Here is a 27199-nt window from a genome sequence, read left to right as displayed (position 1 = left end):
AAAGGAAAGGAAAGGAAAGGAAAGGAAAGGAAAGGAAAGGAAAGGAAAGGAAAGGAAAGGAAAGGAAAGGAAAGGAAAGGAAAGGAAAAGAAAGGAAAAAGGAAAGGAAAGGAAAGGAAAGAGGAAAGGAAAGAGGAAAGGAAAGAGGAAAGGAAAGAGGAAAGGAAAAAGGAAAGGAAAAAGGAAAGGAAAAAGGAAAGGAAAAAGGAAAGGAAAGGAAAGGAAAGGAAAGGAAAGGAAAGGAAAGGAAAAGAAGTTGTCATCCACTATTTCCTGGGCTCACTTGTTTTGGTAAGTCACTATATTATTGGCCTCTCTAGAGATTGTAATGGTTCCTCTTTCTCTGGGTACTTTCCAAAATTTCAATGTATCTTTAGTTTCTGGATGTGTGACTATAAAGTCCCTACAAGTCGATTTTACGGTGTTTACTCTGCTTTGGGTCTACTAAGCTTCTTGGATCTATATGTTAATATTGTCCAGCAATTTTGGGAAAATTTTGCCCATTATTACTTTGTATATTTTTCTGCTTAATTTTTCCTTTCTTCTCCCTCTACACAACTTTATTAGGATGTTTGATGTTATCTCACAGTTAGCCTGTGTCTCTTTTATTTTTGTTTTTAATATATTTCTTTTTTTAATATTGGATAATTTTTATTAATCTGTCTTCAAGTTTTGCTGATCACTTCTTCAACTGCTATTCTGTAATTGACAACCTGCTATGAAAACTTACGCAGTGACTCGTTCCTTTCAGGCCCTGTACATTTCAGTTCTACAGTTTCTATTTTGCTTTTTAAGAAAATAAAATCATTCCAGCCAGTCACAGTGGCTCGCTCCTGTAATCCCAGCACTTTGGGAGGCTAAGGCCAGAAGATCACGTGAGGTCAGGGGTTCGAGACCAGCGTGGCCAAGATGGTGAAATCCCGTCTCCACTAAAAATACAAAAATTAGTTGGGCATGGTGGCACGCACTAGTAGTCCCAGAAACTCGGGAGGCAGAAACAGGAGAATCACTTGAACTTGGAAGAAGAAGGTTACTGTGAGCCAAGATCACTGCACCAGTTTAGGTGACACAACAAGACTCTGTAATAATAATAATAATAGTAATAATAATAATAATTTCCATTTATCTGCTGTGATTCACTACTGCTAACTTATTTGACCGTAAATACTTTATTACCAAATTTTTCTTTAAGTTCTGTAACAACTTTATAGTGGTTACTTGAATATCCTTATCTGCCAACTGTAGTATCTGGAGCATCTCAGGTTTTGCCTGTTTCTATTGACTGTATTAAAAAATATATACATATCCACACATACAAATATATATATGTATATATATTTATCCTATTAGCTATACTGTTTTGTGACCTTTTTTAAACAATGTACAAGACATTTTGTATATTAATGACATTCTGATTTGTTATATCCCTCTGATTGATTCCTGTTGATTTTTATTATCAATATTATGAGTTAAATTACTGATAAATTAATCTTGTGGAGGATTCATTTTATACTTTTTGCAGTTTGATCAATCTCAGTTTCGTCCTTAGAGAAAATCCATTGTTTAAGACCAGAGAAAAGTTATGGTCCTTCAGGGGTTTTGAAGGAATGTCAGAGAGGTTTATGAAGACCCCCTCACTTATTGGAATTCAAACTTCAAACTCTGTGTCTCCTGCAGTTAGTGGCAGCTGAAATATTTGCTTAACTTTTTAAGTCTCTCAATTTTTGCTTTCTTCTGGGCTTCTTTATGTCTTTTCTTCTTTTTCACACAAAAGCGAACAAAATTTAAGGCAAGTTTACATACAGATGTGGAGTCTTGTATTTCTGTCTGTGATTTCCCTGCTCATGTGAGCTGCTCTGTTAGTGCCAAAGTTTCCTCTTAAACATCAAGTCAATAAGATTGCTGCTGTCTGCTGATTCTAACCTTCCTGCATTTTTGGAATGGAAGGGTTTCCTGGATGTTGGACTTTCTGTGCTAAAAACCAGGAAGTTTCCACCGGGGAAAAGCCACAAAATCTTAGATCTTATCCAATTCAATTTTATTTATTTATTTATTTATTTATTTATTTATTGAGATGGAGTTTTGCTATTGTCGCCCAGGCTGGCATGCAGTGGTATAATCTCGACTCACTGCAACCTTCCCCTCCCAGGTTCAAGCGATGCTCCTGCCTCAGCCTCCCAAGTAGCTGGGACAACAGGCACACACCATTATGCCCAGCTAATTTTTTGTATTTTTACGAGAGATGGGGTTTCACCATGGTGGCCTGGCTTGTCTTGAATTTCAGATAATTCGCCCGCCTGGGCCCCCCAAAGTGCTGGGATTACAGACGTGAGCCACCTCCCCCGGCCTCAATTTCCTCTCTTATTGGCCATATCTTCACACTTTCTGCCTCCTTTAGGTAGCATCCCACTACTTCACATATTTGCTTATTTAATATTTTGTCTAATAGTAATAATTATTGCCTACAGAATAGTCTACTTTATCACTATCAGAAGCAGAATAAAAATAATATATTTTACTTTTCCAAGTAATGAGAGATTTGATATCAACAACCAAACTTGTCCAATTTATAACCTCATAATTCACTTCTGGGTGTAGTAACTATCACAAGAATAGTAGTAATAATACAATGTCAAATTATAAGCAAAAAAAAAAAAACTTCATTCATAGAGAATTAACTTGTAAAACAATTTTCCAACATATTGGCAAGGCTTGTTTGGATAAGTGGATTTGGGTGGTAGTTTTCTTCTTTTACTTTCCAATGTTTTTCAAACGTTAATATAATTAAATACATACACACACATATACACATATATGCGGCAACTTGGCATACTGAGGATTTTAGACTGAAGGAAATTGAGAAAACCACAGAAGCAAGAAGGTCTTTCTGACCTTCTTCTACACCCCTTCTCTCCTGAATCAGGCCGTAGAAACTATGGAGAATTTCCTTCGCTCCTTTTCCCCAGCAGTGGGCCATAAAACCTAGTTGACCTTCCCCTGAAAATAGGTCATAAGGCCCTCATCCAAGGGATGTCCTCCCCGTGCCTCACATAAAACAAGGTCTTTATCTCTGAAGACACAGAGACCTGGAGAACAATCTGAACCAGCAAGTCTCTCTGAGTTCCCCCATTTATGCCCTTTAGATAATATCTGTTTTCATCCAATAATGTTTCTGCACAACTATCCACTTCTTTATTCAATTTAGCACAAAATATACAGTTTTCCCTGTTTCTTTTGACCTTTCATTTCTAAAGGCTCCCATGTCACATAAAATTTGTATGAAATAAATATTTATGCCTTTCTATTGTTAATCTGTCGTTTGTTGTAGGGGTCTCAGACATAAAATTTGTGTCAGATAGGAAAATACATTATATATTTTCTCTATAATAGATACATATATACTATGTACAATGAGAAGATAAGCATGATGTTTATCAAATAATGGTTACTTTATTGATTATAAGTGTAATCTTAAAAATGGGCAAGAGTATACCTCAAAGTTGATAACAAAAGAAATTACTAGGTCTCTTATAAACACCATTGAGTATAACACGTGTTGTAAAATCTTAGAAAATATATTAAAATACTTTTTTTTAAGACAGCAGTCAGCAGATAAGAAAGATCCACAGAGGCATACTGATGCCTACTAGCTATGAATGGCACAATTAAATTTGTACTCAGATACTATAAATATTAAAATTACTTCTATGGTTACTCTTAATATAATATGCTGGACAAAATTCCATCATTCAATAGCTTCTAATTTACAGGGGCCATTCATATACTGATAAGGGATCAGTATATGAATCATTTCTTTGTGAACGTGTCAGCATTCGTTTTCACAAAATCGTTACGTTTGACAATAAATAAACTCACTTGAGAAAGTTACACAAAAAAATTGGAAATGTCATGCATGGTAGATATTTTATATAGTCCATAAAAATTGCAACCTTGTGGCCTGGATGCCTACTTGGGTTGTCCTCCTTGGCATTTTAAAAATTAGAGCATTTGACTCTGCAATTCTTATTTCCATTTCTTCTGGCAATTTTGACTGGAACTGAACAGTGTGGTAGCTCCATTTGGATGGAGTATTGGCACTTGAGTGTGCATGGTTTTCACCACTTTACTGATTCATAACCTGCCAATGTCTTCCATTTATCTCACTTGCTTGGGTTCTGTAGGCACTTAAGTAAATACACACACACACACACACACACACACACACACACACACACAGAGAAATCTTAGCCTACAAAAGTGTGATTCAATAATTTCACTAAGAAAATATATACAGCTATAAACAAACTAGGCTCTTTAGAAGAAAAATTGTGAACATAAGAAGGGGCATGACATTAGCCAGGCATAGGAATATAGTCCTATAGTCCCAGGTACTTAGCGGGTTGAAGTAGGAGGATTGCTTCAGCCCACGAGTTTGAGGCTGCAGTGAGCTATGACTGTCCCACTGCACTCCAGGCTGGGTGACAGAGCAAGACCTTGTCTCTAAATTAATTAATTAATTAAAGAAAGGAAAAATACCTTCGCAGTGCGGCAAAGAACAGGAGGATTATATAAAAAGGGGATTTATGTTTGCTCTGCCAATATTTTAGTCACAATGGAAAAAAGTCAAAATTGCATTTGAATATGGTTTTCATTGGATTTTTGTCTAAATGCCTTAAGAACGAGTTAATGGGTACAGCACACTAACATGGCACAGGTATACATATGTAACAAACCTGCACATTCTGCACATGTACCCTAGAACTTAAAGTATAATAAAAAATCATTAAAAAAAAGAATAACTCTGCCTGAGGCAGAGTTATAAAGCCTTGCGGGATTCCAGGTGGGTCTGCCAGGCCTTTTTTGCTTCATTGTCAGAATGCGTCTCCTCAACCCATGTGTTGGACAACAGCTACTGGTAATTCTTTCCGCTTTCCTTGGGTATACTTTAGTGTTAGTGATGGAGCGTGGACCTGATTTTCTCATGTTCTATTCCTATGTCTCCTGGACTCCTTACTCAAATTCCATTCCTGGAAGAAAAGGCACTTATTTTGAAACAACTCCTTTTCACTTTCCACAAAGGGCTAAGATTGGTCCTCATCACTAGTACTGCTTCCTGCATACCTTTGTGGTGGTATCTTGACTTCAAAGAACCATGAAACACTCCCCCACTTTATTTTGCATGATTAATGAAAGGGATTTCCTCTGTGGTGGATGAACTAGTTTGGTATAAAGGGGGTATCTTCTATATATTAGTATCTATAGTAACATTCTAGGCAAGAAAGTAGCATGCTAATACCACTCATCCAACCTAAAAACTTTCAGGATTATTACCAAGAAGAACAAAAAAATCAACCCCCACATAACAAACAGAAAACCCTTTGCATTGTTAAATGACCTCCTGATTATACCCCTCTGCCCACCCTTCCTTCAAAAAACGGCTCTCCTATTTTGTGGTGTGTAATCTTTACTCAAGCAGCTATCCCTGTGCAATTACATTTGTCAAACTTCAAGCAGTTTTGTGCCTGTGCATTTTCGCTGGGGTTGGAGAACTGACAAGGGAGGAATGAATTCTGAGTAGCATAGAATTTCTCCATGTCCTTTAATTCTATCAATGTTTTCTTCTCTCATTCAAATTGAATTCACCAAATCTGTCTGCCTACAGGATGACTTACTGAGACACTCACACCTCCCCCACTGTCTGCTCCCCCAGCTCTAACAATGCAACCATGATTTCTAAGACTGTACGAGTTTAAAATAAGGATTCTTGGCAGATCTGACGACCACAAACCTTCTGTCATTGATGATGTAGTTTCTGGGCTTGCTAAAGCATCTCTTGTCCCCATGAATGCCAGTCCTTGCGTGCTTGTGTGTGCAGTAAAGGGTTAAAAAGCTTCGGAAAGACACCACGCATGTGTTAATTCGTGCTGCAGCAGCGTGCATCACTTCCACTTTGACCTCATAGTTAATCTGCGTGACAGTTAATCACGCAGAGTCGCTAGTGATTTTTTTCCTATTTATTTTAAATACACACACACTCACAGGGCGCTTCCCCCTGTAAAAGAAAAAAAAATCAAAACAAACAAATAACCCCAAAGAGATGGACCCGGGGGAGAACGCGTAAGTGTGAGGGGCATGAGTATACACGAGTGTGCGCGTCTTTCCCTCTCCCTTATTTGTCTCCGTGTGAGTCTCTCCTTGTACCCTCCCCCTGCCTCGATGATATTACTCCCCCAGACTTGGAAGCCGCTGCCAGAGTGACGCTTTGATGGTATCTGCAAGCGTTTGTGCTGATCTTATCTCTGCCCCCTGAATATTAATTCCCAAATCTGGTAGCAATCCATCTCCCCAGTAACGGGACCTACTAGAGGCAGGTGGGGGGAGCCACCACCAGATCATAAGCATAAGAATAATACAAAGGGGAGGGATTCTTCTGCAACCAAGAGGCAAGAGGCGAGAGGAGGAAAAAAAAAAAAAAAAGCGATGAGTTCGCCAAATATATGGAGCACAGGAAGCTCAGTCTACTCGACTCCTGTATTTTCACAGAAAATGACGGTGTGGATTCTGCTCCTGCTGTCGCTCTACCCTGGGTAAGATGTGCCCTTTTTGGCGTCGTTTTGTTCTGAAGAGGTGGGGAGAAGGTGTGGGGAGGGGGAACTCTGGAGACCACCCAGATTTAAAACACTCTCCTAGGATGGGAGGCTTTATAATTTAGGGGAGAGTGAATACATGGGGCGGGGACTGGAGGAAGAAAAGTGGAAGGTCACTTTCGTTAATGTATTCATTTATTGGATTTTATTTTAATTTTTGTTTGGTTTTAGAGTGGAAAAGGTAACCTCATAAAGACTAAATATTTGGGGAGTAGCATTTTGACATTACTGCAGTCTGATGTCGGAGTGGGCTGTGCTGATAGACGCCGGCATTTGAGGCCATGTTGCAAGCGTTTTGGGTGGGGGTCTGATGAAGAAATTTACAAATGGGTCCTGGCGCACACCGGAGAGATATGTGTGAGGGAGCTGGGGGGAGGGGCGGCGGGCGGCCCTGTTCCTGTGTACTAAGGCATCGCTTGCTTCTGCACCTGGCATTCTTAAGGTCAGTCAGCCAGGTTTTGCATCCAGTCCCATTGACCCAACAGCCAACTCCCCGTGTGCAAACATGGTTCAGCACCAGGGACAGCAGTCCTGGTTAGGGCCAAAGGGATAGAGAGGCTTGTCTAACCTGATAGAACGTCTCTAAATATACTCAGGGCATCCATAAAATCAGACAGAAGGCCAATGAAGCCACGGGACACTAATGAAATATAGAGATCCTGATCTGATTACCTCTACTCCCTCCTTGATATGGGAAGAGGACTACTGGGCATAGGGTGGAGAATGTAGTTAAATTATTGCATAGGGGAATATGTGTCTGGAAAAGAGTTGGCCTTGCTGCAGTGTTGGAAAATATGCTGAACCAGGTGATTGTGATGCCAAAATCGTGAAGTATGCATTAATGCTTTAAAACCTTATTGCACTGAATAGAAACAAAAAGGACAGGCTGGAGACTGGACTCCTGAAAACCCTGAGAATGTATATGCTCTGAAGTGCCTGGCATTTAAATTTACTTGAACTTCCTTGAGCTAAGTGTATTAGAGGAGTAACCATCCATGCAGTTTAGTTGGCTACTGGTCTACCTACCTAAGTACCTCCCCCACTCTCCAAACCTTCTAGCTAGGACCAAAGTCATGTTAGAGGTCCACTATTTACATTACTTGCATTCTTCTATACTTTCATTGTGAAATAAAGTTCTATAAATATACCTCTCATATCCTACCAATGTAAAGAAAGAAACAAACGAAAACTAGCTGTAGAAATTATATCAAGACAGTGCCCTAACATTTTTTTGTGAGATGACAATCTTACATGGTAGTTGTAACAAATGCAGCTGAAAGGGATGGAGGTTAAACTAGTTTTTTTTAAAAAATGATTGAAACTAGGCAACTTCTCTGGCCCCCTCTTATCTAAGATGGGTAGTAAGACAGATAGATTTATGATAAAGAAGTCCAGCAAAACAAAGAGAGAAAATCTCACTTTAGAGTTTCTAAACAGAGGGTCTGCTTAACTCTTCCAGCACTTTTTGTACTTTCCTTATTTACTATAAAAATAGAATGTATTTTCACTAGGATTATAAGATTTCAGTAGTTTTCTCAGAATAGGAGAGGGCCTTTTATTGGAAACAGTCTTATATGTAAGATAATTTAGTGAAATCCTGAAAAAAAATTGTCGATTCAAAATTTGAACTCATTTTTATACTTAAGGTTGTGGATAGCTGTTAATTTGTTTCAGAAATTAGAAAATAGATAGTTACTTACTAATAGAAAATATCTTTCCTCTATTTCTATCATTAATGAAACCTGTGGATTAAAATCTAGACAAGACACAAGGGGATGTCTTTATTTTTGACTCATCTCCATCCTAGTAAACAATTGTCTAACTTAATAGTTAAAAATATTAGGCATTTTATCTTCAGTAACCCTATTTTAACCTAAACATGTTTAACTTTACTGTAGTTCATAATAAAATATTATTTCAGGTGTCTTCTTGTTGCCACAGCCCCACCTTTTCCATTTCAATGTCATATAAAAAGTAAATTTGATGATACGTTCTAATTTTCAATTTGTACCAGACTATCTTAGATGAGTTTTTTAAAAGAGCTCTAAAAACATGAGCTATCTGTAATGGAAACTCCCCAAAGTGGTAATCTTTGCATTCTCTCATAGTGACAGAGAATGGAGTCATTGCTGTTTGGTGCAGAGAATGTGATCCGAGTTTCAGTCTGCTGCAATCCCATAAAAAAAGTCATTTGAATCGTTTAGTAGGACTGGAGGTAAATAGAAGCTTTGATCTCTAAAGTTGACCCTAAGGAAGGACAATAAATAACTGGGAAATATTTGAGACACGAGGAGCCCATAGGAAATGGTATTTATGAAATAATACTTTTGTGGTAAACAGTAGTAGCAGAACCACCTGGAAAGTTAAAGAGAAATCAAAATAAATAATTGGTTTTTTATTTATATAACTCAAAAGATTGTTTTCATCCTCATTAAATGACAAAGTTTGTTAGTCTGTGTCTTTACAAAAGTAAAACAAGGAGATAAATAAAGCATCGAAGTGAGAATATGAATAACTAATATGTCTTCTTATAAGTGAAATAGTTAATTTCTGAAACTCAAAATTTTTAAACATTCACATATCTTGTGCTGTCATAAAAAATAACCTGCGGAACTTGCTAAAATGGAGATTCCTACACTATACACTGAATGCTTTTGAATCATTATGTCTGGGGTGGAGAACAGGAATATTCAACAGGAATATTTTCAACAAGTACCCTAGATCTCACTTTGAAGAAAAGTGGTCTATACTTTGCTGATTTCCAAAAGTTTATTTATTGCTATATTTAATATTTAAAAGTGTTTTGATAATTCATACTTTATTATTCAGCTGGGCAGGATGAATCAATTTAACATCAATAATCTTTTATTTGTATGTCAATCATTGAGAAAATTATACACATAATAAAGCATGAGGAATAGTATAAAGAACGCATCCACATTAGTTATGAGAAGATATTGGTTCCAAAAAAAATAAAACATATATACATATATAATGTGTATGTGATTATATTGAAAAACTATATATATACCACATATATGTGAATAGAGATTTTAAAACAAATCTTATACTCTTATAAACTTTTTTGGTGTAATTTTATTCCATGTCAGAGTAAAAATACACTAAAGGGAAGAAAAAATATAGAAAAACATAAAAAATAATTTAGAGTAAACAAGAATAAGTGAAACATAAAGTGTTTCCATTTTATTAGAATAAAATAAGATTTTGTAATATGCTTAGAGTGACAAACAATTATTTTTCAAGGATAGACTGAGCAGAAATAAATTGGACTGAATTTTTGATGATCCATCCAAACTTTAAAGTGCTCATTCTGAATTTTTTTTAAAAAAAATGCAGTTAAAGGTTTATACATATTTTCTACTTTTAGCTGTTGCCTAAACTAAGATGCTTTCCATGATGTTTCTTATGAGCTGCTAAAGTGTTTTTATTCTATAATTTTATTTTACATATTTCTTTAACAGGCTAGGACTAAGCATGTAGAAAAAAAATTTTGGTTCTTCAATATACCCTTATTTGTTTACAGAATTAATCTCTACAGACAAGCTTTTTATTCCTTATCTTTCTAAATGCTCCATCTGGTATCCTCCAGAAAAAAATTTATTTCCTCAGCATCCTAAATTGCTTTACTTGTAGACAAAACATTTCAAATAGTCTATCCTGAGGTAGACTGGGTAGACTATTTGAAGGGTAGGGTTATTCTACCTTCCAAATTTGAAAGGTTATCCTGAAGCCACCATTAACCTGAAAGAAAAAATAAAGAAGAACAGAAAGAAAGTAAATACTCATCACCCAGTATTTCCCAGAACCCAGTTGCCCACTACTCTCTAAACAAAACACCTGAATTGCAGGCAGAAGTTGAAAATTGGCTTGTAATTTAAATAATGAGTTATACAAATGCCTGTTTCATGTCCTAGATTCATTTAGAGCAGCTAATTTCCTCAAAATAATTGATTTAAAGCATATATATTTTAATGATAGAGGTCTCTGTTCTATACTTTAAAAAATTGTTTCATGCCAAGGATTTCCACTCAAATTGGAAGGAAGTTAAGACTAATTTTAGATACTGTATTTCTTTGCTATAAATATTATGCTACTAGGGTCCTGGCTACCTCTCTACTACAATTTCCCAGCCATTCCAAGACAGACTTTTCAGTTTAAGTACAAGTAGGCTTTACTGGAATTATACATACTTCTTGTTCTCCAAATACTTCTGCCAAATTGACTGACTATAGAAGACTGAATTATAATTAAAAGTTATAATCAGAGTAGTTTGGAGATGGTTTGACCACTACGGGTGTCAGCACTATTTAAATGCTTAAAGATTCAGGATTTCAGTTGAGATGAATATTCCAGATGTGATACTTTATTCAGGTAGTCATGCAGAAGGCAATGCATCTTTCTCCTGCCGGGGTATTAGACACCTATGTGACCTCTTCAAAGTCAGAAATCAAATAGTCATAAGATAATATCAATTTTATGCTCCACCTGTGTCACATTATACATATACATTGAATGAAATAAGACACACGCGCGCACACACACACACACACACACTTAATCCTCACTGTGACTCCATAAAGTATTTATCATCAACTACATTTGAAAGACTAGGAAACCAAGATTATAGACAGATTAAATAACTTGCTTAAACACAATAGATAATTAGAAGCAACATAATATAATAAGTATGAATGTGGATATAAGTCAACATGTATACATATATAATGATGTTTATATATGTGCATACATATGAATCATAATAACTTGGTTTTTTAGATCTGTCAATATTATCTTCTGTGTTTTTTAAATCAGTTTGGAGTCTCAATCCACCAATAGTGTTCCTAGAAGTGTAACAGGTGGACTGGATTATCTACAAGTTATTTACTAGTTTTAATATTCATGATTCTCTCATTCTGTCGTCAGATGATAGAATCCACAACAGATACTTTACATCCATTCAGTCCACTGAATAAATCAAAATGTCTAATCTATATAAAGACATGGTTTAAGATATTCAATCTCCAATAATGACATCATTATTACATTTTCATTGTTTTGATTGAAAGGTCTAGACAGAAATGCTTAGTAACAGTCTAAAATTCAGTTTTTCTTAATTTAAGAGCATATTAAATGGAATTATTTACAGCTGAACCAAAATTATGTTTAGAATATATATTTCCTCATTGGTTGTGTCCACGTAAGTAAATCACAGTTTAATCTGCACTTAATTATTCATCCAGAACATCCAGAAACTTAACTATAGCATGTCATTCCATTTTTAAAGAGGAGACTTTGCCTTCTATTGAGCAAATCTGTAGGAAACTTGCTCAATGTTGTCCTCCAGTTTTCTTACACAAATTCTTAGAAAAGTGGAAGACAAAATTGAGGCAACTATACTCAATATTAAAGTAGAAATAATATTACAACTTCATATATGGATATGTATAATTTTAATATGTAGGTATTGAATGATGACATATTTTGAATCACCCCAATCATACGAGCAACCAGTTAATTAACGTTACTATGTGGTAACAACATAAAAGCTCTTACATTTCAATTTCTAGGGTAATAAGAAGTTTTAATTTCTAGAATGTAATAGGGATTTTACATTTTTACAGGAATGTTTACATTCACAGTTTTATTCTCTCAGTAGACACATGAGTTAGATGAAAAAGATAATATTTTCTTCTGACAACTGTAGAAAATGAGATATTGAGAGATTAAGGGACTTCTTCAAGGATCCTTTACTATTAGCTGTAGAACAGAATTAAGATCCCCTCCTTGAATTCATATCGCAATACATCACATTGAACAAGTATAGTCACCCCCCGCCCCCCGCTTTTTTTTTCTAAATGTAAGGAAATACTTTGGTTGTTTAGAAATGTAAAAGTCCTCTCTAACTTGCGTTACTGGGGAGGGTTATTTCCTATTCATTTGTTCTCCATACTACAGAATAAATATCCTTTTAAAAAGGAAATAAAAAGCTCCTTTAAAGTTACACATTAGTGGTTTAGGGTAAAAATAAAACTTAACTTCAAATCATATTAATCCCTACAGTATTATGATATAAGAGCACAAACTATGGTAATAATTCTATATTATTATAAAAATCATTGTATAACTCTGCATAGATAAAATACCATGTAAATGCTAAATAAGTAGCACTGATACTACACTCTCCACCCATTCATAAAGAAAACCACATAAGTACCAAATAACATAATCATGGAGAAAACAAGGGATGTTTTAAAGCAAAGATCCTTTGTTATAATTGAAACCCTGCCATGAACCCAAGTGTTGCTGTAAAGCCAAAGTCTACCTAGTAAGACAAATATACAGTGTGTATTTGCTTAAATACACCTAAAGAAATAGCAGAACTTACTGTATATTTATATCAGTAAAACAGCTAAAACAAACTGGATATAATATGCCATTAAAATCTTGAAAGGAAAAAATAAATGACTGATGCTTTCACGTGTTCTTTTTTTGTTGGTTATCAGTTCTTTTTATAAATTGCTTTTGAAAACACACTTGAGATACATAATTGAGGAAAGCAACTCCAAACATAAAAAGAGAAATAAATGTATAATTTATTAATTAATTTATGAAATGAATTGTATTTGAGTCAAATCTGGGATTTTTGCATTATAGAGAATACAGGCCAAATTTCCCTAAAGAATTTTCTAACTACTTGTTTAGAGAATGCTAAGAGGTTGTAAAAGTTTTTGTGTTTGTAGTAGAGATAACAATTGGCCTCTTAGTCTTTTTTGATGGTGGACATTTATGAGTGAATTACCTGATTTCCGTAGGCAGAAGTGGAGCTACCTCCCACTATGGTAGGAGATAAGAAATTGAACAATTCCTTCTACTCCTAAGCCAATAACCTTCTTCCACAAGTACTCCTCTGCCATTTAATCCTTAAACTTCTACACGTAGCTGCGAGGACGGGGAAAGAAAAGGCACCGAGGGCTGTTTTACTAGTCTTTTATAGAAAGCTCTGTTCCTTCTTAGCAGTGTACCATCTATACTAAATGAGAATAGGATGTTTGTCTTCTTCTTTGCTCAGTATCGGAAAATTAGTCATGATAACATAGGGAAAAGTTTGTACAATATTGTGTTCCCTGTGCAATGTGTTTCTCTCACATATCCACTGATTAACTCACCTTTGGGAAGCTTTTGCTCAAACCTCGCCTTCTCAACAAAGCCTGCACCTACCACTCAATGTAAAATTGCAAACTTCACTCCACCCTGTATTTCCAAGTCCTCTAATCCTCTCTGCTTTACTTTGCCTTAGTACTCACTTATAGCCTTTAGTAATTAATCAGAAAAAAATTACGTTATTTATTGGTTTATTGTTTTTACTTTTTAATTTTCTAACTCTCTCAGCTAAAAGCTAGGACCCACAAAGGAAGAGATGCCATTGATACAACTCACCTTTCATAGCACGCCTAGTCTCTAACAGATGTTCAATAATTGTATGCTTAATTAAGTAATACAAATTGCACTCATTTTCCCCCAAATTTTTATTCTTTTCAATAAAAGGAAATATTTTCAACTTGTTTTACAGTATCTCACTCTAAGTCAGCATATATGGCTGTCAGAAAAAAAATAAAAGAAAATAAGCAAAAAAATAGTTTCCACAGCATAGTATACTTGTTAATAGCATAAGCTATGGAGACACACTTGATCAGGGTTCAGTTTGTTGACCCTCAGTCAACCAGTTTCACTCTATCTTTTCACATATATAAAAAAATGAAGATTTGGAAAGCTGAGGCAGGAGGATCGCTTGTGCCCAGGAGTTCCAAACTGGCCTGGGCAACATGGTGAGACCTTATTTCAAGAAAAAAAAAATTATCTGGGTATGGTAGCACATGCCTGTGGTCCTAGCTTCTTGGGAGGCTAAGTCAGGAGGATCACTTCAGCACAGGATTTCAAGGCTGCAGTGAGCCACGTTTGCATCACTGTACTCAAGCCTGCGTGACAGAGTGAGATCCCGTCTCAAATAAAAAGAAAGATAATAATTTTTCATAAGTTTATTTTGAGTAGGAATTGATACAATACATATTAAAGGGCACAGAGTAAGTGACCTTTACTGGGTATTATTTTTGCTACTGTTATTGTTATTGTTGGTTTTGTTATTAATACAGAACATTATTTATCCCCTGATATATCCCTGGAGGCACAAGTAGTCCCCCCATCCCTGCTAAATTCTGAACTTTGCGGGAGTGTTGAAGAGGGATTTTTTTAAAGTACAACTTTTCTAATTCTTCAGTCTGTTGCTTTGACTTGTATGAGATAAGCAAACTGGGTAGAGGTCCCTAAATTTTCAGAATGCCTATTTAAACATTGAACTTAATAATATCTCTAACAGTGTGGAATAGCTTCTATTTAAATGAGAAAAGATGTACTGTCATACAAGACTCCTTCCTGAAGATAATTTTGTCACTGTATGGAAAGAAGGATATTTTCCCAAAGATATTGTAAAACATTATCACTGAGTTGCTAGGCAAATGTATTCAACTCATTATTCAGAGCAAACTCAGGTTGCTACTCTTGATGGTCAAGTTTATATTGGACAGCATGAAGTGGAAGCAGTTGTTGTGGAATCTGGAGAGTAATGAGGAAGGAAACAATCTAAGCTGGCATTTTGCTCTTCAGGGTCATGACTAACTTTTCAGTTTTCTTTGTGCCTCATACATCTGATCATATAACAAAATTCGACATCATCTGTCACCTGGGTTACTTCAACACTGCCCAAAATACCTTTCTGAATATGTTTTTGCTACCTTCCAATTCACTCACCACATAATAGACTTTTCCCCCACAACTATTTTTTTTAAATAAAGACATAATATAGACTCAATAAATTATTCAGAATTTAATATACAGTTAGATGAAGTTTTTTTCCAAATGTATGCAGCATTATAACCACCACCCCTGTGTGTGTGTGTGTTTGTGTGTGTGAGAATGTGTGTGTGTGTGTGTGATTTTTCTATCACATCGCATGTTTTATTGTGCTTCTTTAGTAGTCATCATTCTTCCTCTCTCCAATCCCTGCTTGCCCCTGGTAGCCTCTTTTCCGATTTCTTTAATCATAGATTATATTTTTCTGTTGCACAACTTCATAATAATGCAATTAACAATATGCTTACTTTTTTGTGCCCAGCTTCTTTTGCTCAACATAATATTTTTGAGATATAATACTTTTGCACATATCATGAGTTGTTTTTCATTATTATGAATTCCATGGTATGAATTACAGTACATTTACCCAGTATCCCCTTGATGCTTCTAGTCTGAAGCTAATTGAAAACAAACTGTCATGGATGTTATTGCACAAGTGATGCTGAAGGCATCTGTTATTACTCTTGATGAAATGTCTAGGACGTAGCATGGATGTATTTTATTGTAAGAAATTTAGCAAAACACTATTTCAGTGTATGACAGTTTAAGTTACTTTAAGTCATTGCAACCTTACATATCATCTGTCTTTGCATTAGTTACCTAACTCTACATCACCAGTTATTCAAAAGTTAGCAATTGAAAATAAGAAATACTTCTTATTTTGCAGTGTTTGAGGAGCAGGAATCCTTAGGATCTCTCATAAGATTGCAGTCAAGTTGTTGAACAGGGTCCTGGCCATCTTAAGGTGCTAGAAAATCAATTTTCAGGCTCACTCCAATGTGGCTATTAAAAGGAAGTTCCAGTTTCTTGTCTTATGAGCTCTACATGGTGTTGGAGAGTTGGAAAGAGGAGACAGAATGGATTGGGGGAGGAAAGAAGGAGGGAGGAATGGAATGGGAGAGAGGGTTTTCAAGATGAAAGCCATGGTCTTTACAATAAGTGTCAAAAATTATACACCATTGCTTCTGTCATATACTGTTGATGATACAGACCTATCCTGATGCATAATGGGAGGGATCTACATGAAGTTGATTCCTTAGTCTGCTTCTGCTACTAAAACAAAGCATCGTAGATTACATGGCCTATAAACAACAGATATGTGTTTCTCAGTTCTGGAGACTGGAAGTCTGAGATCAGGATGCCAGCATGGCTGGGTTCTGGTGAGGGCCTTCTTCTGGGTTGCAAATTGCTCTTCTCATTGTATCCTCACAAATAGTGTTATGCCACATTAAACTTAATCAGATCCCTTTAAACACTGGGCTTATTTTCCTATCACCTTTCACAGGCGTTGCTTTCAGAGCAGCTTACCATATGTGTGTGTGTGTGTGTGTGTGTGTATTTTTTTTAAATTTATTTATTTATTTTAATTAATTAATTAATTTATTTATTTTTTGAGACGGAGTCTCGCTCTGTCGCCCAGGCTGGAGTGCAGTGGTGGAATCTCGGCTCACTGCAAGCTCCGCCTCCCGGGTTCACGCCATTCTCCCGCCTCAGCCTCCGGAGTAGCTGGGACTACAGACGCCTGTCACCACGCCCAGCTAATTTTTTATATTTTTAGTAGAGAAGGGGTTTCGCCATGTTAGCCAGGATGGTCTCGATCTCCTGACCTCATGATCCGCCCACCTCGGCTTCCCAAAATGCTGGGATTAGAGGTGTGAGCCACCGTGCCCGGCCACCTCTTATCTATTTTTTAAAATCATGTCATCTTTCTTCAATACAGAATTTTCATCAGAGTGATGGCTCAGTGTTTGAGATGTAATTTTGTCATAGGTATTTTCTATTTAAAGTTTAAAAAGTGAGGTCATACATGGAACGATATTTAGCTAAGCGAATTATTGTATTTTAAAGCCTGAAATAATAAAAGTGACTTTGTCTAGACAAACAAAAATCTACAACCTTTCAGTCACATTGCATGTCTCCTCATAAAAAATATTTTATATATTAATCATTAAATTTATTAAATTTGTTTAAATTAAATGCATTAATATTTCATAATTAATAATTTTAAAAATGCAAATAAAATGAACTCAGTGTCATAAAAACAAAAATATATGAGTACTCACATACTCCTCAAAACATCTATTACAGTTGATTGTAATTTTCCAGGTACTCTTGGGCTCAACAGGCCATTTACACAGTTTCCATGGTCCATGATGGAAGTCCTCTTGGGAGATCGACTTCCCTTTGCATGTGCAGCTCAATTTCTCTGATGACCAAGCATCACAGTAAATTCTAGAAAGTCATATGAGGATGGAGAGATTTCTTGATTCAATTTTAGTCTCCTTTACTTCAGGTTGTATGTGATGTACCAAGCAGATTCTTAACAGTTGTTTAAGTTTTAATAAAATATATCAGAAAAGTGCAAATGCGCATAAAGCACAAAATTAGAGTTTGTAGTTGTATACTCTGATTCAGGTAACCCACACTATACCCTCCTGGATTACTAGTTATTTTGTTAATCACGTTTTATTAATTCCTACCCACTATGTTGCTAGTACCGTGCCAGCTGCTGAAGATATGGTGCTGAACAAGGCAAACAGAATCCTTGCTCTTGTAAAGCCTATATTCTAGAAGAAGGACATAGTTTTAAAAATATAATATATTATATATAATGTAATAATATATAACACTGCTTTTATAAATTTACTTATAGACAATGTCATACCTATATATTGATTTACTTCACTTATCGATTCTGATATAAGGTAATTGTGTACCCAGATATACATCTTATACTCAAATATTATTTATTTTTGTTTTATTTACTTATTTTTATTGAGACAAAGTCTCACTCTGTCGCCCAGGCTGGAGTGCAGTGGTGCGATAGCTCACTGCAGGCTCCACCTCCCAGGTTCAAGCGATTCTCCCACCTCAGCCTCCTGAGTAGCTGAGATTACAGGGGTGCACCACCATGTCTGGCTAATTTTTGCAGTTTTAAACCAATAAACCCACATGATTCTGTTCATTTTTCCCCTGAAATAAGCTAACATAAGATACCATTTGGCCCCTGTTGAGCTCTGAGGTAATGTGTTAAATGCAGAATGAATATAAATGCAAGGTGGACAAATTCCTTCCTGCCTGCTTCCTACCTTCCTGTCTTCAATAAATGTTTATTGAGTTTCTAATACTTGCATGGCACTGTACTAGGAAATAGACCTTGCTGTCTGGGGGAAAGCAGACAGTAAACAAACAAATTAAATAAACTTCAAATTGTGATAGCATTGAGGAAATAACAAGTGCGGTGTGATGAAGATAATCCAGGAAATTTTACTTTGCATATACTGGCCAGGAAAGGCAATTATGAATAATGGATAAGAAGTTGAGACTATGAGAGGAGGAAAGGCACCCAGCAATGAAAAGATTGAAGGGAAGACCATTATCATCATAAGTAACAGCAGGTACAAGAATCCCCAAAGAAATAAGCGCTTGGTGTAATTTAAGTATGAAAAGAAGGTCCAGGTGGCTGGAAGATAGATTGAGAATGAAACAGTCAGGGGGAAGAACTTGGGAGGCAGAAAACTATTTCTTAATGTATGGTCTCAAAACCATGGTAAGTAATTTGAATTGTATTCTAGGGAAGGAGTTTGGATTGGTGTAAGACTCCATATACTAATACCAACAGTTTCATTCTTAGGGAAAAGTGTACCTATATAATCTGGGGAATGGTGAGGGTTGCAATTTACCTACCAGTTTTCAGTTGCTTGACAATTAACTCAAGCGCTGACTTTTAGCTTCATCAGAGTTATGTAACGTGTTGTTCTAAATCCTACTGCAAAATCTTAGCGAGACCAAGAACCAGTTATTGATTTTACTATTATGTCAATGATTTAAAACATACTTATTTTATGGCATTGTAATGAAATTATTGCATTATATTTAACTAATGTGTGTAAATGTGTAAATAGGTTTGTTTTTATAGAGCTAAATACTTTGCGTCTAATAAATGGCAAAAACTATTGCTAAATTCCAAGTTAATTATTATGATTTGGACATTAATTGAATGTTTAAAATTTTAAGGGATTCTCATAGAGACCACTGACAAAAGTATACTTATTTTCTATCCATAAAATTTGTTATTGAACTTAATCTGTGTATAAATCCAGGCAAATAGTAAGAGATTAAAAATTGTATACAAAATTAATAAGAAACCAGAGTACTAGTTCATTAATGAAATTTTATTTCTCCCCACAAAATTTTTAAAATTTTAAGCCCAATTATCTCATACTTTATTATTAGAAAATTTCCACAAATATCTAATGGCAGAGAATATTTTTTAAAGTTTAATGATGATTACAGAATAATAATTGTATTTTTAAGTTATCATACGGCATAATTGACCTCTTAGTGTATACTTACATACATTTTAACACATATATTAGTTCTCTCAAGTACCATAAGCATCATCCAATCAGTATTCTTGGTTTGAGTGGTACTTATGGTACTCACAAGAACAAAACAAAAGCAAACAACAACAACAACAACAACAAATCCTTTACTCCTTGAAACTGATCTGTTATTCATCATTGAAGATTTTTCTTTCAAGAGTATAATTAGAGACACGTACAGTTCATTTAGCATAATACTTTTGAGATTCATCTAAGTTGTCGAGGTGTCAAATAAGCACAAGAAAAGAGGTTCAACATCATTAGCCTTTACCTGTTAGACAAATGCAAATTAAAATCATAATATGATATCACCACACATCTATTAGAATGGGCAAAATAAAAACCACTCTGGCAAGACCAAGTGTGGTGAGGATGTCAAGCAACTCGAACTACATAGCTAGTGTGAATGAAAATGGTATAGTTACTCAGGAAAACAGTTTTGAAATTTCTTATAAGGTTAAACACACACTTAATATATTACACAGTAATTCCACTCCTAAATATTTACATGGGATAATTAAAAACTTATCTTACAGAATACCAGATTTTAAAACACAGTGACTGTCTAGCTAAGTTTTTTTTTTTCCAGAAACGCTTACATAAAAATGATCACGTTCAGTTTTATAGACAAAATGGAGTTTTTTTTTTTCCTTGAGAGTACATTCTTGACTGAATTAATTATGAACTTTTCAATGGTTATGTGTTCTGCTTTGATACTACTGGTGATTATGTACCTGATGATGTTAGAAAGACTAGAGAAAGTAATAATAGGGAAGATGGGGGAAGAAGTATGGATTCTATAAAAGCCTAATTTTACAAAATGCACATTAGTGTTGCAGCCGTGTGTAAGAGATGGTAATATACTGCCAGCAAAGACGGTAACTTATCTTGTTATTTCATTAAGGCACTCTCATTTTCTAATATGAATTCATAATAATTTAAGGCTTTTAGCCTTATTGTGTGTTAAAAGATTTAAACTTGTAAATCTGTAAATTACACAAACAGCCCTCTTCTATTATATAAACCTTTCTGACTTAACACATGCTTAAAATTGGGGTGAAGTTAGGATGTTTTCAAATTTCATTGGGGATTTTTTTGTATTGTTCCAGAATTCCAGGAACAAATGTAATTTTGGACTTTCCAAAATGGGTTCATGAAGAACTAATTTGTTCACTCTGAATATGGAACTTTTAAAAAAAGTAATAATTCTAAGTGCTAAGAATAGTGCTTAGCTCATAAGAGATGTCTGTGAATAAACACAAACGAGTGAATGAACACAAATTTCTATAATCTGGAGTATTCATAATTCCTAGTTATGTAAATTCATATTATATAGAGATAAAAATAAGCTATTTATATAACGAGAGTAGGAGGAAAGAGGAACAAGAACAGTACTAACAACAAGACTAAAAGATAAGGGTAAGAAATGACTTGATTAACTTTTAAAGTGAACAATAAAACCTTGATTTTGAGAAAATATTTTATCTATAAAGAGTCAATGAAAACTTAGTAGTAGTCTTCTAGAATTGGCCCTGACCACGAGGACAGTTTTGGTATTTGTTTACCTTGAATCTGAAAATAAAGTTTTAGCACAATTTTAGAAAAGAAAGAAACAAACAGAAAAGTATAAGAAAGATGAATAAGAAAAATTTCCAGAATTATGGTCATTCAGATGTATGCACATGTGTTGTTAAAACTAGTGTATGAAAATGAAAATTTAATCAACTATCTGAAAAATTTTGCTCTATCATTTCAAACATCTAAACATGAAAATAAAATTGGAATATTTCATTTCCTGTCACCATAGAACAATATGAATTTTCAAATACATTTGATACATTTGAATATCTGCCTAAATATGGAACCAGCCTTCATTTTCATACACTTGTTCTCAGTGACCTTTAAATGATTCTAAATCTGAGACAGTTTAATCTTTTGTTCATGTGTCACGTGAAAGTGCACAGAAAATCTCCTATCCATCTGTGGACTCCTTGCAAATATTTAAAAAATTATTCATGTTTATATATATGAACATTTTTGCTAGAGGAAGAATCAAAAGTTTTATCAGTTCCTCAAAATATTTTGTATTCTAGAAGAAAATTTTCTTCTTACCCACATAAATTGAGATTCGAAAGTGAATGCAAAAAAAACCATTGATAGAAATAACCTCAATGTCAAGTTGGAGGTGCTGACAGAGTTAAGTCGTGTTCTACAATGTGAGAACGTTTTTGGTATTGTCTTGCATTGTTATTTAAGCGTTGTTGTTTTTCTAGCTGTTCAGGTATTTGTCTCCTTAAATAGATAAGGAGTGTTTTGATATCAGCATTATACTTTGTACTTCTTTCCATCTGCAACTGTTTTCAAAAAAGAGTCTCAAATATAAGCCGTTTAGTGAAGGATCAAGAAATCTAAATCTGTAAGTCACTGTTTCCCAAATTCAATGTTTTCTGCCACATCTAAGTAATACACGATCATTTATGACTGAACTTTTTTCATAAAACAAAGTAGTTTTTAGTAAGATTATTTTATTTAATGCATTTAATAAAACAATACAAACTGGAAATCAGTGTCACTTTTCATATTAGAAACAACAGCAAAGTAAATTCAATGATACTAGAACAACGTTATCAAATTTTAATTATGTATTTGGTCTCCCAGATATCCCAAGCTTGCTGTTGCTCTCTTTAGAAGGCAGATTAGCAAATTGAAAATAGTGGCTAAAGATAAATTAGAAATAAACCGAGACTTTGCCCTCAATATAATTAGATATGCTGAAAGAAAATGTAAAAGGGAAAAACTTTCTAATTATATGTTTCAATATCTTTTAATACCATACCTATGTGACACTTAATTAAAATTGTCTGTGTACTACAGCAGGTGTCCCAAGCTTTAGGAAATGCTAATACAGGGCTATCTTAATAGCCCAAAAATATTGAGGATGATGCTATTTTGAATTTTTGGTTTACCATGAAGCAATATAGCAAGTGACATCTGGCTTACCTAAAGCAGTTACCAAAGTAATTATTTACTCTAAGAAAAGAAAGTCCAGGTTGTTCTGTCACACTATCTTGCAGTAGCTCTTAATTACGGCTGCACCTTAGAATTAGTTGAATACCAAAGTCTTGGTCTCATGGAGACCAAGTAAATCAGTGTAAGAGGTAGGAGTTCAGCACTGGCATTTCTTTAAACCCTCCACTTGATATTAACACACAGCCAGGGTTAAGAATGACTAACCTATGTCCTATTTTGAAAATTCAGTATTTGCCGCACCTTGCATATTTATAATGTATTAGTCATCATATAAATGAAGAAATACAAAGTATTTCTTGCTTGATATATTTCCTGAGGGTAAATAATTACGTCCTTTTCTTTTATGGTTTGCATATCTTCTCTGATTAAAATTGGTCTTGGATTTTCATAGAACATGGCAAGAAATGCAATCTATGTGTGTTTCTGGAGTGAAGGAGTGGAAGCCTTCTTTATTACATTGACTTTGTCACCATGTTATCATTACAGTCCAATAACAAGACAAGTATAGTGTGTAAGTTCTACCATCTGATAAAAAATTGCTGCATGAGACCAACATATTTATGAACCCACTTCAGGTTACTGCCTTTAAAATCTTCCACGTTAGTGTGTAGTGTGCAAGAAAAGCTGTCCCAGTTTTCCCAAGGTCATGCAGATTATGAGGCTGTCAATATTTTTGTATGTAGCGATATTTCACAAATTTGCATTGTTGTACAGTATTTCATTATATGTACGTGCCATATTTTATTTACCCATTTTACTGCTGATTTGAGTGTTATTTATTTCTGTATGTGACAATGCAACTGTGAGCTTCCTTGTACATATATTAAGTAGAACAAAGTCATCGTAGCTTTTATTCTGTAGCAAGGTATACACGAATGAGAAAGTGAAAATACTATTTTTAACGTGTTGTAAATAATTCTACTGAATGCTTTATAAAGAGATAAATGAGAAATATTCCAGTTTAATAATCAGTTGTCTACATTTCTTTCTAACCACAATTTAGCATGCACATTTTTCTTTCTGTCCTACCCAGCAGCCATGGACAGTTGACGTGACTTTAGGATTTGTTCTTGTGTTAACTTTGGCTTTGTTTCTTTTTTTTTTAATACTTTTTTTTCTTTTCTTTTTTTTTTACTTTTTTAAAAACTTTGAGTTCAGCGGTAGGTACAAATGCAGGTTTCTTACATAGGTAAACTTGTGTTATGGGGGTTTGTTGTACAGATTATTTCATCACGCAGGTATTAAGCCTAGTGCCCATCAGTTATTTTTCCTGATCCTCTCCTTCCTCCTAGCCTTCACACTCAGAGGCCCCCGTGCGTGTTGCTCCTCTCTATTTGTTCATGTGTCCTCATTGTTTAGCTCCCACTTATAAGTAAGAATATGCGGTATTTGCTTTTCTGTTCCCGTGTTAGTTTCATAAGGATCATGGCCTCCAGCTCCATTCAGGTCCCTGCGAAGGACATGATCTCATTGTTTTTTTATGGCTGCATACTCTTCCATGGTGTAGATGTACCACATTTTTTTTTATCCAGTCTATCACTGATGGACATTTAGGTTGATTCCATGTCTTTGCCATTGTGAATAGTGCTGCAATAAACATACTCGTGCATGCTTTGTTTCATTACAGTTTAAAAAATGTTTTAAACATATGTCATTCGAGTTTTCCCGTGCAGAGAATCATCAGCACTTGATGAAGAGAGCAATAGGGCAACCACACAATAGCGATTTATATAGGCAGCTCCTTTTAGTATTAACTCTAATTGTTACATGGGCACATATATAAAGAGAGTGAGCTACTTACTAAGTTGATTTCCACAAATACTGAATCTTCTTTTAAAAAATGAATACTCATGTTTCGAAAACTATTCATTGGGTGCCTTGCCAAAAGGCAGACACTTAAAAAGTTTTAGAAAACAACACCTTTGAAGACAGAAGCAGTTCTTGTCCTTAGGTGCTTAATGCTCTGCTTTTAACCTTCATAGCTAAACTTGATTAGTTTGTTTTCTTAAGAAGTATTAATGTATAAAAAGCATGGAAGATTAAAATATAACTCAATGCATTATCAAACACTGAAATAAAAACCCATGTAGTTACCAACTATGTCTGAGAATAAAATATTGCCAATGCCCCAGAAAATGTCTTCTTTGCTTCCTAATTTCTGTCCTATTTCTCTTACCTCAAATAACGGCTGTCCTGACTTTGAGCACTACCGGTAATTTTTCTTGTCATTAAATTTTATGTAACAGAAGTATTGCACATTTGTCCATGTATATAAATGTCCAGACATCTTTTGCTCAGATTTTCATTTTTCAAATTTATTTTGCTGCACGTAGCAATGTTTCACAAATTTGAACTGTTGTACAATATTTCATTATGTGTACAAGCCTTATTTTATTTATCAATTTTACTGTTGATTTGAGTTCTATTTTTTCCCGTATGTGACAAATAATGCAACTGTGTATTTTCTTGTACATGTCTTTAAGTAGATGTGTTAATGCATTTTCTTTTGGAAATAATCGAGATTAAATTTCTGGGTTATAGAATCCACAAAATGTTCATTATTAGCAGAAAATGCCAAAATATTTTCCCTTTAGCGGTATAGAGTCCTATTTACTCTACATCTTTTCCCTTTTATTTAAGAAGGGTTGAAGCAAAGAATAAAAACAGTAAACTATGATAGGGAGGTGTAATCCATAGAAAATAAACGATAATGATAATTTCAGAATGTAACCTGACATTGATTATTTATTTCTGTTCTACTCTCCACAACGAGTGTAGTCACTGCCTCTCCACATTTTTCCTCCTCACCTTCTGAACTATCACAGTTTTAATTTGGTATCTGTGAAACTCATGTGCTTTTGGGGAAGCTGTTTTCATATTTTATGGTAGTGGTAGATTTATATAATGAAGGTTAAATATTTATCATTTTCTCATTCTCTAGCCACTGATATCAGTGTAATGTGTCTGATCTCATTTAGGCTAGTGATATTAAAAAACAGGGGGCTTTTGGGAGGGCTTTTAGAAAAGTGACTCTTTCCCTCTTTTAGAGAGAGCTTTTGGAAAAGTCTATCTCTCTGTTTTTGTGGATACGTACAAAGAAGCATAGAGGTGAAAAGTTGTTGCCAGAATCTTGTGACCACATAGATCCTTCTTTGGGTTGAAGTTGACATCATGGAGGATAGAAGAGAGAGATAGAAAAAAAATCTAAGGTTTTGAATACATAGTTAAGGAACTGAGTCGAAACTCCCAGAAGCTCATCTTACCTTAGGATTTAAAATTATACCTGTTAGTGTCTCCCAATTTAGTTTGAATGCTGTGATACTTACAATCAAATTCATCTTAGCTAATAAAATCCCACAGACATTTATTTGATATGCATCATTTGTGGCTGTTAATAAAGTAAACAATTTGCATTTTGTATATTGCAAACTAAGTGTCTGATAATTGATTCAGCCAAACACACCAACAGCTGTTAGCCTAATATCAAAAAAATTAAACAGGATGTGAGGTGAGAAAGACATTTTAAGTAGGACAATTTGTTAGCCGAATGGTTTACTTTCCTGCCCTAATTCTACCCTCTTTGCATGTACACACTCACGTGTACCCACTTGTGCATAGAACACCCTCTGAATAGGTTTTGTACAGGGAATTTGCATGTCCTCACTGGGAGGAATAAAATCCCACAGGCCATTGAAAGACCTATATGAAGAAGCAACTAGCACCCCAATAGCCCTGTCCATTGAACACCACTAAGTCTCTAAAGAGTAGCCAGTCCTCCCGGATAGTACCCCGTGGAGTCCCCCTTACCACGATCATGTACCGAGTTCCCTTTGCCTTCTGAGGATGTACACTCACCTACTCTGCCTGTTCCTACACTGTTTACCAAACTCCACCTTTTGCAGTGGCTGAAGGACATCCTTTAAACTGAATTAGCTTATATGTGTGTCTTGTCTCTGTTATATGCATTGCTTTCCAAGCAGAGGAAAGAGTTTAAATGAGGCAAGTGATCACATCAATTATGTTAAATTGCAAGCTTTGCTTTTATTCCTCAGTGTGGTGAGATCAAATCATTGGTATCTGCAGTGGCAAGTTTATGAAATCTGAAAGTTATTAACTTTGTGCTAAAGGCATCATGTCTTTTATTGGACTCAGGCATCAACCAATGTATTGTCCTAAGGGAAAATGAACTGGAACAATCATTTATTTTGG

The 27199-nt window shown here is 35.0% G+C and overlaps 1 protein-coding gene across 3 annotated transcripts in view; it reads left to right on the top strand.

Moving 5' to 3' along the window:
• Window positions 1-219: 219 nt before the first annotated feature.
• LOC105480803 (gamma-aminobutyric acid type A receptor subunit gamma2) overlaps window positions 220-27199 on the top strand; it is a 95717-nt gene continuing 68737 nt past the window's right edge. For 2 of the 3 annotated variants that reach the window (XM_011739977.3, XM_011739976.3), the window contains exon 1: window positions 6045-6587. In XM_011739977.3, the coding sequence (XP_011738279.1) occupies window positions 6481-6587 (107 nt within the window). In that variant the 5' untranslated portion in view covers window positions 6045-6480. Of the gene's footprint in view, window positions 292-6044; window positions 6588-27199 lie in introns of those variants that run through there. The other variant, XM_071098108.1, reaches the window with a different exon arrangement.

The sequence above is a fragment of the Macaca nemestrina genome, chromosome 6 (genome assembly GCF_043159975.1).
Source record: "Macaca nemestrina isolate mMacNem1 chromosome 6, mMacNem.hap1, whole genome shotgun sequence".
Classification (NCBI taxonomy): Eukaryota; Metazoa; Chordata; class Mammalia; order Primates; family Cercopithecidae; genus Macaca; species Macaca nemestrina.
The sequence above is the reverse complement of the archived record's forward strand: the minus strand, read 5'-3'. Positions and strand labels throughout refer to the sequence as shown.